This window comes from Rhinolophus ferrumequinum, chromosome 9, assembly GCF_004115265.2.
Source record: "Rhinolophus ferrumequinum isolate MPI-CBG mRhiFer1 chromosome 9, mRhiFer1_v1.p, whole genome shotgun sequence".
In the NCBI taxonomy this organism is placed as follows: Eukaryota; Metazoa; Chordata; class Mammalia; order Chiroptera; family Rhinolophidae; genus Rhinolophus; species Rhinolophus ferrumequinum.
Window position 1 is genome coordinate 14670979 of NC_046292.1, and position 14535 is coordinate 14685513.

The 14535-nt window shown below is 38.0% G+C and overlaps 1 protein-coding gene across 3 annotated transcripts in view; it reads right to left on the bottom strand.

Annotated features, from left to right (window-relative positions):
• The window catches only part of USP48 (ubiquitin specific peptidase 48), a 69848-nt gene that overhangs the window by 17479 nt on the left and 37834 nt on the right, over positions 1-14535 (bottom strand). For 2 of the 3 annotated variants that reach the window (XM_033114110.1, XM_033114109.1), the window contains exons 12-21: positions 13775-13972; positions 12455-12569; positions 11695-11825; positions 8972-9043; positions 3400-3524; positions 3131-3253; positions 2741-2802; positions 2353-2463; positions 715-845; positions 268-374 (exon numbers count right to left, since the gene is read on the bottom strand). In XM_033114110.1, the coding sequence (XP_032970001.1) occupies positions 268-374; positions 715-845; positions 2353-2463; positions 2741-2802; positions 3131-3253; positions 3400-3524; positions 8972-9043; positions 11695-11825; positions 12455-12569; positions 13775-13972 (1175 nt within the window). Of the gene's footprint in view, positions 1-267; positions 375-714; positions 846-2352; positions 2464-2740; positions 2803-3130; positions 3254-3399; positions 3525-8971; positions 9044-11694; positions 11826-12454; positions 12570-13774; positions 13973-14535 lie in introns of those variants that run through there. The other variant, XR_004423848.1, reaches the window with a different exon arrangement.

The following is a 14535-nucleotide window of genomic DNA, read 5'->3' on the forward strand; positions in this document are numbered from 1 at the left end:
CTTGTTTGTGTTCTTCACCATTGTATCCCCAGCAGTAAAACCACTCCTGGCACACAGGTGACATTCAATTAGTATTTGTGTTTCGAGTTAGTAACTGATTAAACCCACGTAACTCTTCGTTTTCGGTTCTTGTCTAATTTTAATGCTTATGCCAACTAGCTCCAAGGAAACAAAAACGTGACCTTAAGCGTCCTCGGTGAAAATCCAACAAGTCAAGAAAACACAAGCTTGATCATTCCTAGTCACGGCCACAAGAAGGACAGGTACCTTTTTATTATCCACAACTTTATGGACATAGATGGTGGCTTGAGTATATTCACGCAGGTCCCTCTGCTGCTGACACAATAAGCCCTCTCGGCATTCTGGACAGAGTTCTAAAAAACAGCAACGTAGAAGTGGCTGAGGAATCACTGCCAAAGAACCAAAGATCTAAAAACATGTATCCAAGTTACCAGTGAGTATTCATTAAACTATTACTCGTATTTTCTATGAATTTTGTTGTATTCTGTTATATGCAAGTAAGACAACCCATTCACGATCAACAAATAAACAAATGAGATGATGCTACGATAGTTACCGCTTGGGGAGTGTTAGTTTGGACTGTCACGTGATCTTTAATTTTAAGTGGAGAGTACCACATCGACATACTTTTTCCTTCCCCCCTTAAAATGTCAACTTTTTACGACACAAACCGCATGCTGTATGAAAACTTACTAGGCTCAGAAATATACTGTGCTTCTGAAGGATTTACATCTTCCATTTCAGTTCTTGTGATTTTAATGACATGATCCACAACAAAGAGCTTTTGTATCATTTGCCACTCACTAGGCCATATGAGAGCTATACTGTGCAAAAAAACACAACATGCCTTAAGACACATGGAAATTACGAGACCTCACATAATCCAGCAGTCTCCTAAACCCAAATCATCAAAACCAATATTTAATACAAAGGAATTAGAATTAGGAATCATCATCAACAAGGACCAGTGTTTTTTTTTTTCCATACAAAAGAATGCTACAACAGCAGTAAAACTAAATGGACTGTAGTGACATGAATCAACATGGTTAAGTCTCAAAAACCTAAACTGACAAAAAGAAGTTAGTTGCAGAAGGATCAATATAGTATGATGTCATTTATTTAAAAAAAATTTTTTAAATATACAAAACATTATGTTTTTTTTTGTTTTTTTTTTAAAGAAACACTTCGAGGCTGATAACGCTCAAATTCAGGACAGTGCTTATTGACAGAGAGGAAGGAAGAGAGAAAAGAATGGAAGAAAGGATAAGTACTGAGGGACCTTCAGTTATATTTGAATTGTTTAACTTTTAAATTGATTGGTGGCACACATTTGTTTTATTATTATAGACATTTTCCTGGATGTCGGGCATTTAAACAAGAAACAAGCAAAAGAAAGAAAGAAAGGGAGGAAAAAAAGCTGGGGGGAGAATGTAGAAGAATATGGGGGGAGAATGTAGAAGAATATATATTAACTCTAAGCTTCCTTAACTGATATTAAAGTATTGACACATGAATAATAAACTCCCTAACTCTAGTTTCATCCCAAAGGAATTTTTATTTACATGTTGCAATTTTCTTTTCATGGTTTACAGACAAGATCAGAAGCATTCTACCTTCTCTTCTATAGTCATATTTAAAAATTATTTCATATATGTAGCCACAGGATGTAAAGTACAGCATAGGGAATATAGTCAATGGTTGTAATAATAGCTTTGTATGGTGTCTGAGGGGCAGTAGGCTTGGTGGGTTTATCACTTTGTGAGGGATGTAAATGTCTAATCATGTTGTTTTATACACCTGAAACTAATAAATTCTTTCCAATGACAAAATGGTAACATCACGGGTGAATTTCATAGACGAGCCCTTCTGGAAGCACTTGAAGAGTGGAACAGAATTTTGATTTTAAGGCCCTAGAATTCCAGATGACTAGCTCACTGCCATGCTGCCTTCCTCATCCTCTATTTTATGAAGCCTGGTGGCTACAGATTTGAAAAAAAAAAAAAAACTACAATCAAAACCCTGCTGACTCTCTGATTCTGGAAAAGAAGTCCACTTAGAGCCATCAGCAGCTGGAAGGAGAAAGCAGCGCTCCAGGAAGGAGAAGGAAGAAACATAAAGAACAGGGTGCCGGTGGGTAGCCACTTGCCTTTGATGGAGAAGCACTTTCTTTTTTATAAAAAAGTGCTCACTCTACTACAGCATATAAAAGGAAAAAACAAAAAAATAAAAAACCCACAGTTCAGCAAAGGACTAGATTCTTAAAATAACTGTCAGATGAGAAATTTCCTAATCATTAGAAACAGAGAAATCACATGAAGAGAAGAAACTCACAGTTTAGAATCTTCTTTGGTCATGGAAGCAAATGTAAACATGAGTCCCCCGTGGGGACACAGAAGAGCGCTGTTTCCCACTGACGACACAGGACTACATCGTGTAGGTTTTCTACTCAAATGAGACGAGAAAGATCAATATACTTCACTACTGCATGACTAAAGACAAGATTTTAAGATAATTATTTAAAATCAGAGACATAGTTAAAAGAATATTAGTAATTAAATGTGTTTCTTAGGATTATTCATTTAACTTAAAAGAAAGCTTTCCGTATGCTAGTAAAAGTAATCAAAAGGGTACCACAATCAGAATCCACGAATTCTTAAAACACTAAAATCAACACTCTCCATCCCCCAAAAAAAGGCAATAGAAAAATTTTAGATTCTACCTAACAAATTTCCGCCATTCTTCTACAAAGAACTGTGATACAATGTAGAGGACATCGGTATCCTGAAATAGAAAAAGCACATAAAAGTATCCATTAACTCACTGCATTCTTAACCTAAATCCTTTAGGGAAAATGTTTTTCCATGCACTGTGGTTTTCCTTTTTCAAGTTTTATAAATAAAATGGAAACCTAGCCCTCTATCAAGAAATAGCAAAAGCTAGAGTAAATCCCCCTGCTTAGATAAAACTAAACAAATGAGAATTGGAAACTCGGAGTTGTGAGTTGTTCTGGAACAGTTCATCAGGAAGGGTGGGGGGGGAGGAAAGGGGGGAATTTGGCAAGAGCCTTGAAACGGGAAGATGAATTCATCTGTGCTAGGGATCATGATACCTCCGGCCAGTTACTGAGACAAGGTCTGTTTTTGTCCTGGAACAAATTTGGGAGGGAAGTCTTTTGCTCATTCGCAATCATCTTATGTAAGGCTTCGTTTTCTTCCCCTTCTCTTTCTAAAATCTGAAAAAGAATGAAGCAATCAACCATCTCCTGCTGACAGCGTAGGGCTAGCCTCCTCCCTACATCCCCATTAAAAGAACAATGTTAATTCTGCGAAGTCAGTGCAGGGAGACAGCATGTGATTTCAAGCACAGGGCGGTTCATACCTTACACTGTGAACAGCATTCTTTGTAACTCGGAAACTCAGGAGCCTTTGGGAAGTACTGCTGCAGTTTGCTCCAAGCCTCTTTAGAAACCAGCCTTCTTTCATTTTCAGATATGCATAACTCCCCTGAGTTTAAAAAAATTATAGTAATAATTTACATTTGAATAAAAAGTCTGAAAAAAGTCAACGTGTAGCCTCCAAAATACTCTTTTCTACTTCATAAACTTAAGAAAAATTTGTAGGTACTGGCTTCCTTTCCTAAAGTGTTGTAATTCTCTCTATTTCCTCAGTTTCAAAAACCTCTTAATTTTGTATTTCATCTAATTCTAAAGGAGTTATTCCTTTATGTCCTTAATCTAGGTCTGTGGTTGAAAAATGAGATAAAAACAAACGTGTGAGATTGAAGTCATGCGTTTCCTCTTTCCTCCTGCCAGTAAAAGGGGCCCCCAGGGATCCCGGTGTCTCCGCTCCGCTCCTCGGCAGGGGCTACTTCACAGCATTTCATCTCCAACCACACTCAAATGTCACAATTTCCTGCAGACTCTCTTTTCTCCCATGTGATTGTGTTACTTTATTGAAATCACCCTGAATCAAAATGGTACTTTCAAGGTGGTGTCCAACCCTCTCAGGTCCATTCCCTTAAGTTATTAATTCCAAGTTAAGTAATAAAGCAATTCACTGTACAAGTGGAAAACCATCTCCCAACAAGAGCCAACTGGTTTGCTTCTGCCATCACCCCAACCCCTGTGGATCTTTCAAAGTCCCCAAAGGGAAGACTACTATGAGTCACCACCACCACCCTTTCACTTCTTAGGTCATGGGAACACCCAGATGGCAGCGACCTGCAACCTCAGCAGCCTCTGCTCGGTTTACTGCTGACATATCTACATCGAGCTTTCCAGGGCCTTTCTGCCCACTCTACCTCTCACTCCATTTGTGGTTCTAGTTTTTATTGTTTCAGCTGTTCCCAACTGATAAATTAGTGTACTGTACTTATGTACCTATATGGGTCATTACCCAGAAAACCATCTGTAAGTTTCCAAATCCACTCGTTTGTTTCCCGCCCCCATTGGCCAGGTACCACCACGTTTATTAAGAATAATAAACCCAGGGGCTTTCTAAATACAGTATCTTCATTCTTTGCTTTATATGCTTTATCTAATAAATAAACTGAGAATGAGAGAAATTATACCCAGGGTCATCACAGCTGGTGACTAATGAAGCTGAGATACGAACCCAGATCTGTCTCATTCAAACCCCATAATTTCTAATACTTCAAAATTCATCTTAACTTGCACCCTTCACCTCTTACTGAGCTTTGAATAATCCCAAGAAAAGATTGCTTTGCTTTAATGAACTTATTACCAGAAAAAAATAGGTCACAATGTAAAAATTAACTTTCTTTCTCAGTAGGCTCTTAACTTAAATTTCCTCTGAGGCTATGAAAACTTATTCCTACATGTCTACCCCCAGATACAATTAAGAATTTTTTTTAAAAAAGATTAATTGAATTATCAAACTCTAGTATAGTACATCTTTATGGTGAAATATAATGCAGCCATAAAAAGGATTAAGGTAGATTTCCATAACCTGATTATTTTAGAAAGTACTCCAAGGCAATTAAAATTTTAAAGTGGTTTCCTTAAAAACAAACACAAAAACCTCTTCCTCTGCATGTAAGTGGTATAACCCAATCTGGTTACAAAAAGGAGAGAGAATGAAGAAAACAATACAAACACACATATTTCATCGTTCTGGTGGGGGTACTTTCACTTACTGACTGGCTTTAAAGTTCCCTGTGTATCATTCATATGATTAAAAAAGAACAAGTCAAATTTATTTCTAAAGTCAGAAAAGTATTTTAATTAAGTCATTTTACTGCAGTCTAATTGGTACTAACTACAAAGTCCTCCACTCTAACTTCTTAGCCATGTTTCTAAATTAGCTTCACATCATTTTAATAATACCACAATTTAATATGTCCGAATATTGTTTATGACCTCACAGCAATTAACTTTTACTTGTGACGTGAGTTTGTAGGAATCAGACTTATATCCTGCAATAAATAACATTGCTTCTTAAATTTGAAAAGGGAAAGAAAGCCACTCAACTTAATCCATCCTGAGAGCAACATCTCCTAATACAAGAGCAAACCAGTCATGAGAGATTTAATTCACCAAACATAATTGGATAACCTAATCCCCAAAGATTCTTCTGGTAAAAATATAAATCTAGTTAACAATGAGCTTAGATTCTGGATAAATACCTTCCTCCTCGAAATCTAGTTCAAACTATAATAATTTGGGCCACAGAACATCAGAAGAATGTGTACCAAAACAAAACACTGCCCATCTGCTAAGCAAATGAGGTATAATAAACAAAGTTTTAGAAAGGTTATCCAGCTAAATGAATATAAAATGAAATAGCTAGAAAAACCTGATGCATTCGTAATATCTGCAATAAATGCCGAACTCTATGGTGGTAGTAAATCTAACGGAATATAATCCGGTGATTAATTCACCTAAAATCTGTGCTACGTTAAATATACACAGGACTTTAGAAATACATGGGGATTTGGTTATAAAAATAAGGAAATTTAAAAAAAAAAAAGACTTCCCGATAAAAACGATGTTTTAAAACTGCATTTCCTTTCAGTTGCCTCTTTCAGCACCATTAAACGACAGTAAGGGTTTTTTTAAAAAAGATAAAATCATAATGATGGATAAAAAGGACAGAGAGGGAACAAAGGCGACAAGAATTTTAGAAGTTTAAAAGCAGATGGATGAGACACATGAAAAATAAACTCTAAATTGGCAAAAGTCAAGAAGCAACCAGATTACTATACTGCAAAACTGCCCCCACAGACCCAGAAATCGGGGGCGCTGGGAAGTATAGTGGGATTTAAAAAATAGGATAATGGAGTAAAAATCTATTTCAGAGGTGGTTAAAAGTTTTAAGTCCCCCTCCTCTATACCCAACAGAGAACTGCCCCCCTCTACCCGGAAAGAAGACCGTAAGCATCTCTGATGACGTCAAACCGCAGGCCATTGCACGGGGAAGACACAAAGCACAGAAATGACGTAATAAGCTGGGGTGGGTTAAATAAACTTTTTCACACAGAATACAGAGACTCCCAAGGCCCTCTTCTTTCTGCTACTCCAGAACAGCCATGTCTGCATTTTACAGGCAGGAGGATGGAAAAGGTCTATGGAGAAATCTGAGCAACCCAGAGCATTGGGAATTCCCCAGTGAACGGCTTGGCCAGGGCACCCTAACAGCAAAGTGCAGTCACCAGACCTACATGCACACGGCCTGCAGATCACCTGGCACAATAAATGAGACAGGGCCTGCATCAGGCCATGTAAGTAGGAGATGTCACTGAACGCCGGGGACGAACATCTTACAAACTGCCAAAAATCGAAGGAAAAAAAATTACCTACGAATAATGGCTTTGGACAAATGGGGCATGAAAAAGTGCAAATCCTTCAAATTTTCTAAGAAAAATAATTGCATTTCTAAGAAAAATAATTGCAAACAGTGATATGCCTAGGCAAAACTATCCATTAAATGTGGTGACCTTGAGCAAATGACTCTCATCTTTATATGCCTCAGTTTATTTACTTAACGGTCCAGTGGCTATGACAGTAACAATGACCTCTCAGGGTTGTTGTATAAATGAGTTAATATCTACACACTTAGAAAACTACCAGGTACATTGCAAGTGTATGTAGTAAACATTCAGTAAATATCCACTATCATCTTACTACTAGAATACCCTTGGTACCACAAGCACCACCATCAACACATTTCGGGAACAAGTTTCATTATAAACCTAACGAGTGAGGTGAGTTTCTAAGCCCAGTACCCTGCACCTGAAAAACCTGACCTCACGGACATGATACACCGACAGGTGATGTCTACAGAAACAATAGTTGAGAACTATCCTTTTGAAATACTGGGTAACAAAGTATGGACCAAAATGCCACCGAGTTGCACTACAGATCAAGCTAAAGATCTAAAAAAAACTAGCTCTGTGTAAAATTTCTGCTGAGGAGTATAGCACATGTCCTGAAGTCACATTCAGCTCTGCCATGCTCGCTAATCAAAACTGTAACAGTGAAATGACAAGACAGGAAGTGGGAAGATAGAGCAAGTCAGTAAGCTGAGGAATAAGATGACAATATGAGTTCTGGCACTATTTCAACCAGTGGGGCAGCAACAAGCATGAAACTTGGCATTTCACCACACATTCATTCCTCCTCTCAAAATAAACGACTTGTCCTATGTCCACATCAATGCTGTGAAGATAAAACAAAAGAGTTGATATGATAACATTACAAGAAAAACTAATCTACTTTTGGCTATTCACTGTGCCTCCCTCTATTTACTTATTCAATCTGTTTACCATTCAAGAAGTCACTTCTTCTCTCACGTTTTTTGTGCTCCTACTAGTGTAAGGGAGACACAACGGGAGGCAGGTGATGAGATGGGAAGGACAATGGGTTTGGGATCCAGAGACCCGAATCCACATCCCAGGATGATCTCTCCATCTCCTAGATGTCTGGCCAGTAAATGAGAATGCCACTCAGCTAGTAAGCTAAAGTACAGTGAGATGGTGTCCAGAAAAAATCAGCATGCAAGTACCACCTACGTGACAATTATCAGGACCAGTGTCATCAAGGACCCTTGATAGAAAAGCGCGAGTGTGCACGAGGGTAAGTGTGAGATATCAAGTACCGGTGCATAATGAACCAATGAAGTAAGAACTAAAAGTAGAATTTACTAGGATCAAAAAGAATTCTGAGTATTGGCAATATATTAGCACACAAGAAATGCTCAGAAGTGAGTTAACAGTATTAACCACTGACATCCTAATTTTTCTGGGTCCAATTTTTCCCAGGATACAGTTTTTAAAAAGGAAGGGAACGAGGGAACTTACACAGTGGATGGCTCTGAGAAGTAGACACCTGCTTGGCTTTCATAGTGCTAACAGAATGGAAAATCATGGCTCATATATCATATACCATGGCAAAAAGTGACATTTTCGAAGTGAACACTCACTAAGACCAAATAAGAAATACGTAAACAAATACATAGATTAGGAATATTAAGAGTACATAGTATACAGTTGCTAGTCAGTAAAAGTCTTAGAAACTAAACCAGAAATGCCGCTAATAATAAATCTATGAACACTGTTCTCAAATTGTTCAAACTGGACAAAGATAATCAAGGGAAATTCTTCCCTTCAATTCAGAAATCCCTTCAACATGTAAAGGAACTACACATTTCTTCTCTAAATATGGGAAAGTCCTACTTTATGATTAAAATTGTGTTTTCAAGGAGAGAAGAAAAGGTGTGATGGGCACTGGCATGAAACCAGGCAGTAGAAACTAACAGATAAAAATGGTATGAGCAGAGACATTAGAAACAAGTACAGTTTAGAAAACCATTTTACTCCACCATGGTTGCCATATTAGGGCTGAATCCCTAAGAGAAAGTGCGAAACATTTAGCAAAATATTTACGAGACGCTAAAGTCTGACTAACAAAGGAAGATTTACACTTTTAGCTTACCATGTGGACACAGAATGTCTTCGTTAAAATTTAATTCCTCCTCCTCTTCTTTTCTTTCTTCCTTTGAGTCGTCTAATCAAAAGAAATACAGAAAATAAATAACTGCTCTGGCTCTTGTATTTCAAGTTTAAAGTAGCAGAGAAACTACTCTGTACAATTTTGAATCAGGCAAAGTTAAAAAGTGATTCCTACACAGTTCTGCTAAGTATTATACTTCTTTTCCTTAAAAGGAAAGAAGAATGTCTGAATGGCAGTTTTACTTTTTAAAGATTTAGGTTATGTAAGAAAATGTGCTTTTTTTCACATTGAAAAATAATTTCCATATCCTTCCATTAATTCTAGTCAAGGGACTCAGAACACTGTGTCATAAACCAAATTAATCATCTACATGTCATGTCATTCTCACCTACCCATTCTTTTAGGGGCTGAACAGAAAGCTTTAGCGGGGACTGAAATGAGGACATAACCTTTAATGTCAAACACATGTAACAAGAACTTTGCCTTTCTTGTTACCATTTCTCTTCCAATATCAGCTTTTCCTATTGTCTACACTGTATCACCACCAATTTGTAGTTGTTTGTACAGGGAACACGATCAAATTAAAGAAGTCCTAAGTATTAGGAGATTAGAACGGTTATCTTATCCATGAGTTTTCCAGGTTAACTATTTAACACACAATATATATAAAGGATATTTACTAAACATTAAAAAGTTTAAGTAGAGAAATGAGCAAAGGAAGGACATGACCACATAACTCTCTTTGGTCTCCTCTCTCTCTCTCTCTCTCTCTCTCTCTCTCTCTCTCACACACACACACACACACACATAAATACAAGCAACTAACTTCTCAAATGTATCATGATGGTGAACCTCAATGATAATTTTGAGAGATGTAAGCCTTGACAATGCTAAGTCACTTTTCATATATCAGACTGATAAAAATTGATGTGACTGATGTACTCTTTATGTTGACAAAAGCATGCAGAAACAAGCCCTCAGCATACTCTCTGGAGGAAATTTACCATTATGTGTCAGTATATGACAATCATATATGGGTATAACTCTCGGATCCAGCAATTTCTGAGAATTTATTTAAAGTCTTTAAATTTAAAAATGTTAAAAATCACAACTTGGGCCAGCCCGGTGGCTCAGGCGGTTAGAGCTCCATGCTCCTAACTCCGAAGGCTGCCGGTTCGATTCCCATGTGGGCCAGTGGGCTCTCAACCATAAGGTTGCCAGTTCAATTCCTCGAGTCTCTCAAGGGATGGTGGCCAGAGTTCCCTGCAACTAAGATTGAACACGGCACCTTGAGCTGAGCTGTCGCTGAGCTCCCGGATGGCTCAGTTGGTTGGAGCGCGTCCTCTCAACCACAAAGTTGCCGGTTCAACTCCCGCAAGGAATGGTGGGCTGTGCCCCCTTCAACTAACAATGGGCAACTGGACCTGGAGCTGAGCTGCGCCCTCCACAACTAAGACTGAGAGGACAACAACTTGAAGCTGAACGGCACCCTCCACAACTAAGATTGAAAGGACAACAACTTGACTTGGAAAAAAGGCCTGGAAGTACACACTGTTCCCCAATAAAGTCTGTTCCCCTTCCCCAGTAAAATCTAAAAAAAAAAAAAAAAATCACAACTTAAAACTAGTAGTGGCTTTGGTGTTTTTATTTTCTCAGAAAGTAAGGTAGTGATGATATGAGAAGATCCACACCAACTAAAATTAAATGATATAACGTGCCTGAACGCAGAAAATCCAAAGTATTTCGGTAACATGGTTAAGAATATTAAAATGATTTTTAAAAAAGTATGTAAATACTAATATTTGGAGATAAGAAAATTAAGTTAAATATTGCTTTTGGATCACCATACCTCTGAATTAGTAAACTGATCAAATCATTAGTTTCCATTTTAAATCTAAAAACAGTTACTATGCCTTCATTTTCCTTGAATTTTTTTTTTTTAATTCGTTTATTGGGGTAACAATTGTTAGTAAAGTTACATAAATTTCAGTTATACAATTCTGTGTTACATCATCTACATATCACATTGTGTGTTCACCACCCAGAGCCAGTTCTCCTTCCATCACCATATATTTGTTCCCCTTTACCCTCATCTACCACTCCCCTCACCCCCCACATCTGGTAACCTCCCTTGAATTTCTTAAAAAAACACTATTATAAAATTAAATTTAGCAGCTGACATACACTAACATAATTTCCTATTTGAAAGCATAGCCTCAGAAAACTCAGAAAACTTTATAAGGAAAAAGCCATTCAAAAGCTGCCTTCTTTCCTGGATGAAAAACACAGAAGTATAAGGTTTCCTACTTGACGAAGGCAGTCTGTAAATGTGGCAGATAGTCTATAACCAAAATGTACTGAGCTTACAATATATGATGCAATCTACAGCAGACTTGCCTTTCTTAGAAATTTTAGTCTAGAGCAGAATTACAACTAACTTTGCACATGATAAACTAGAGAGACCCTGAGCCCAAAGCATGCCGGGTTATAAAGAATTCCTCATGCGAGCTGCTGAACACTTGCTCAGTATCAATGGCTGAAAAATCCTTCACTTGTTCTGATACATTCTTGAGAGTGTTAGGATTTTTATTACAACTTGTCTTTAAAATTACATGGATGGGAATTAAACCAATTTTACTAAAAATGAGTATTTACAATTGTTTGGCATAGTTCACAACCATGTACACACAGTTTTCAAATACTACCTTTATTCCAGGTGTTGCCATTTATTTTTCCGTTGCTTTGGTCTGTGTCACCATCTTGCTCATCTAGCTGCTCAAGAGCCAGCTGGCGCCAACCGCGCAAGGAGGATTTTCCCACCCAAAATCCATCATTGCTGAGGAACAGAGAGAAAGTGAAATCAGGGAGTAATGTTTCCGAAGGTCCTCCTCCCCTTCTTTCCTTATAAAGCCCACAACGAAAATGAATTACAAACACTCAAAACCTGCGGTTGTGTACACAATTTCTTGAACCCACTTCCTCATTTTGGCTATTTTTACTCTTCCACTATTGAATGGCAGGTTATCTCGTATATTGTTTCCAACCTAAATCTTACCATTTACATTCATGCCAATCACACCAATCAACTGGCTGCTTTCTTTCACTTGATTGCTATTCACAGCCACATACAGCTGTGCCTTTATGTACACAGAGAGACTCATATATACAATGTCTGTATACAGTGTCTCTATATACCCTGCCTCGGTTTGGTCAGGCCTCAGACCCACATCTCTGCTTCTCTCTTTCTAATGGATGGAATACAGTCCCAAAGCCTGTGTGACTCAGCTTTCTTTATCTCTGCCACAGTGGCAATCACTGCAAAATTTAATCTGGCTATGCTATCCATTTCATCACACTTCTTTCTTCAAAAAAATCTCCCTATTATCTGCAAATAATCAGCTACCTGGTTATTACCTCTTAAATTTTAGTTTCCCATAAACAATCTATACTGTGAGGTATACATACCCTTTTACTGTTGCTTTTAGCAGATTATTAACAGTTTTATAATCTTCATTTAGTTGGTTCTTCAGACGCAACACACGACAACGTTCTACCACACATTCCTTACACAGGGCTTTCACTAGAGGCCAGAGAGAATGAAAAGGAAATGTAGTATACTGACATACAGATTTCCTGTTAGGAAAATGTTTTTGGCACTTCGCAAAACACAGAAGTGACAAATTTTGACCATATAGAAAAATAGTAAGTAGCCTAAATTATTTTGATGATATAAATATCAAGAGAACATTGTCATCTGCATAAAGAACAGTAAGAGACAAAATGTTATAATATGCTAAACTATACCATGAAGCACAATATTTTTCAAGGTTTAGGTGCAAATTTTACAAGACCACGATCAAATAATTGAGGCTCTAAGGAGGTGGGGGAGTCAGTGTATCTGTTAATTGTTTAAGAGCTTCATGTGGGTGTTAACTATTGGAACACTTCCAAGCACAGAACACAAAAGGAAAAAGAAAAATCAAGGGCTCGATTTGAAACACACAGTCCCAGGGGTCAGATGAAATGTGATTCTCTGAAAGAGCTTCTTGTCACACAATTGAATGATTGTGAATCAAAAATAGAAATTTAGAAAGCAAAACTCTGGGTTTGTACAAGGCCCGAATCATGTCGTTAAATGCCAGTTTTTATACAGTAAGTCATACACAATCAGAAAATAGCATTTAATTTAGAGAAAAGGGTGGTGCTCGTGGTGGTTGTACAATTTCGTTTATGAGACTCATCTATAGATTGGAGGCCGGCCTGTGTTACTAGTTGCTCATTAAAAAGAAAAATGTTATGAGGTGGCAACCGGAACCAAACAGACTATGGGTACTATGTGGACACAGACAGCTCTCTCTTCAGGGTTGACTCAAGCAGCTTCCATTCATAAGCTAAGTAACAACCTGCAGGTCGCACACTGTTAGCAAGTCACCATAGCAGGGAGGCATAAGACTTGCAATCAATTAGACCAGGGTTCAAGTACTCGGAAGAGTACTGTATAAAGTAACAAAATACCATCAGATGATTTTCTCAAAAGTATCCAATGATGTCTACCTTGAGAGGGAAAACAACAAAAAACCTCAATGAGCAGTATCAGTTTCTTTTCTAACGTTATAAATACAACATGGATAACGCTGCTCAACTTCTACTTCATTTCGCAAATCCTTTTTGCAAAGTGTAAGGGACATCTGGTCTAGCATGGCTTGGTCAGATGACCACAAAGCCCGTATGATGAGGAACTTAAAGTATTACTCCTTTCTAAGTAGAGACGACATCTCCAATTACCAGTTAGTCGGGGTCCTCCTCCGTATCTACTGTAGAAAATGTCGGCTGCATATTCAGATATTCTTTTCATAATTGATATTTTATCAGGATGCAGCTTGTCATGGGAACAGAGGCAGGCGTGATTATCAATAGGCTTGGTAGGTGTTGATTCATCCAACCACTTTTGCAGCCACTCAAGAGACACAAACTCATAGGGCTCTGAGGAAGAAAGCAAGGGGAAGAGCCTATGTATTTTTAAAGTTTTGTGACTAAGTGACACATTCATTTTCCTCAAAAGACAAGGCAAACTCTGTCTAAAGTTAGCAGAATCAGCAGAACCACTGTTCAGGGAAGATGTCTGAGGAGTCCGACACAAAGCTCCATGTAACGACCCCAATTCTGAGTTCAAGGAGTTGTGCCCAGTGGGGACAAGTCTGCAGAGCGCCCTATGAGATCGGCTGGTATTATTAACCCCATTCTACAAAAGAGGTATCCACAGAGAGAAGTGTCTTGCTTGATAGCACAGCAGAGCTTTGATCAGGACACCGTGACAAGCCACACTCCACGCTGGCTTGCAAATCACAGAACCTCATCCCCTACTATGTTTGTTCCATAAATGTTGTCATAAACATTTTTCATCAATGTCATACACAACTGAAAATTAAAAGAAGAAGCCTGACTGAGTTCTAAGTTAGAGATTAACCTCATCAGCTATCACCGCGCTTTTAGAAGCCCATTTCCACCACTGAACTTTTGTTCATTCAAGATGATACGGATATTGA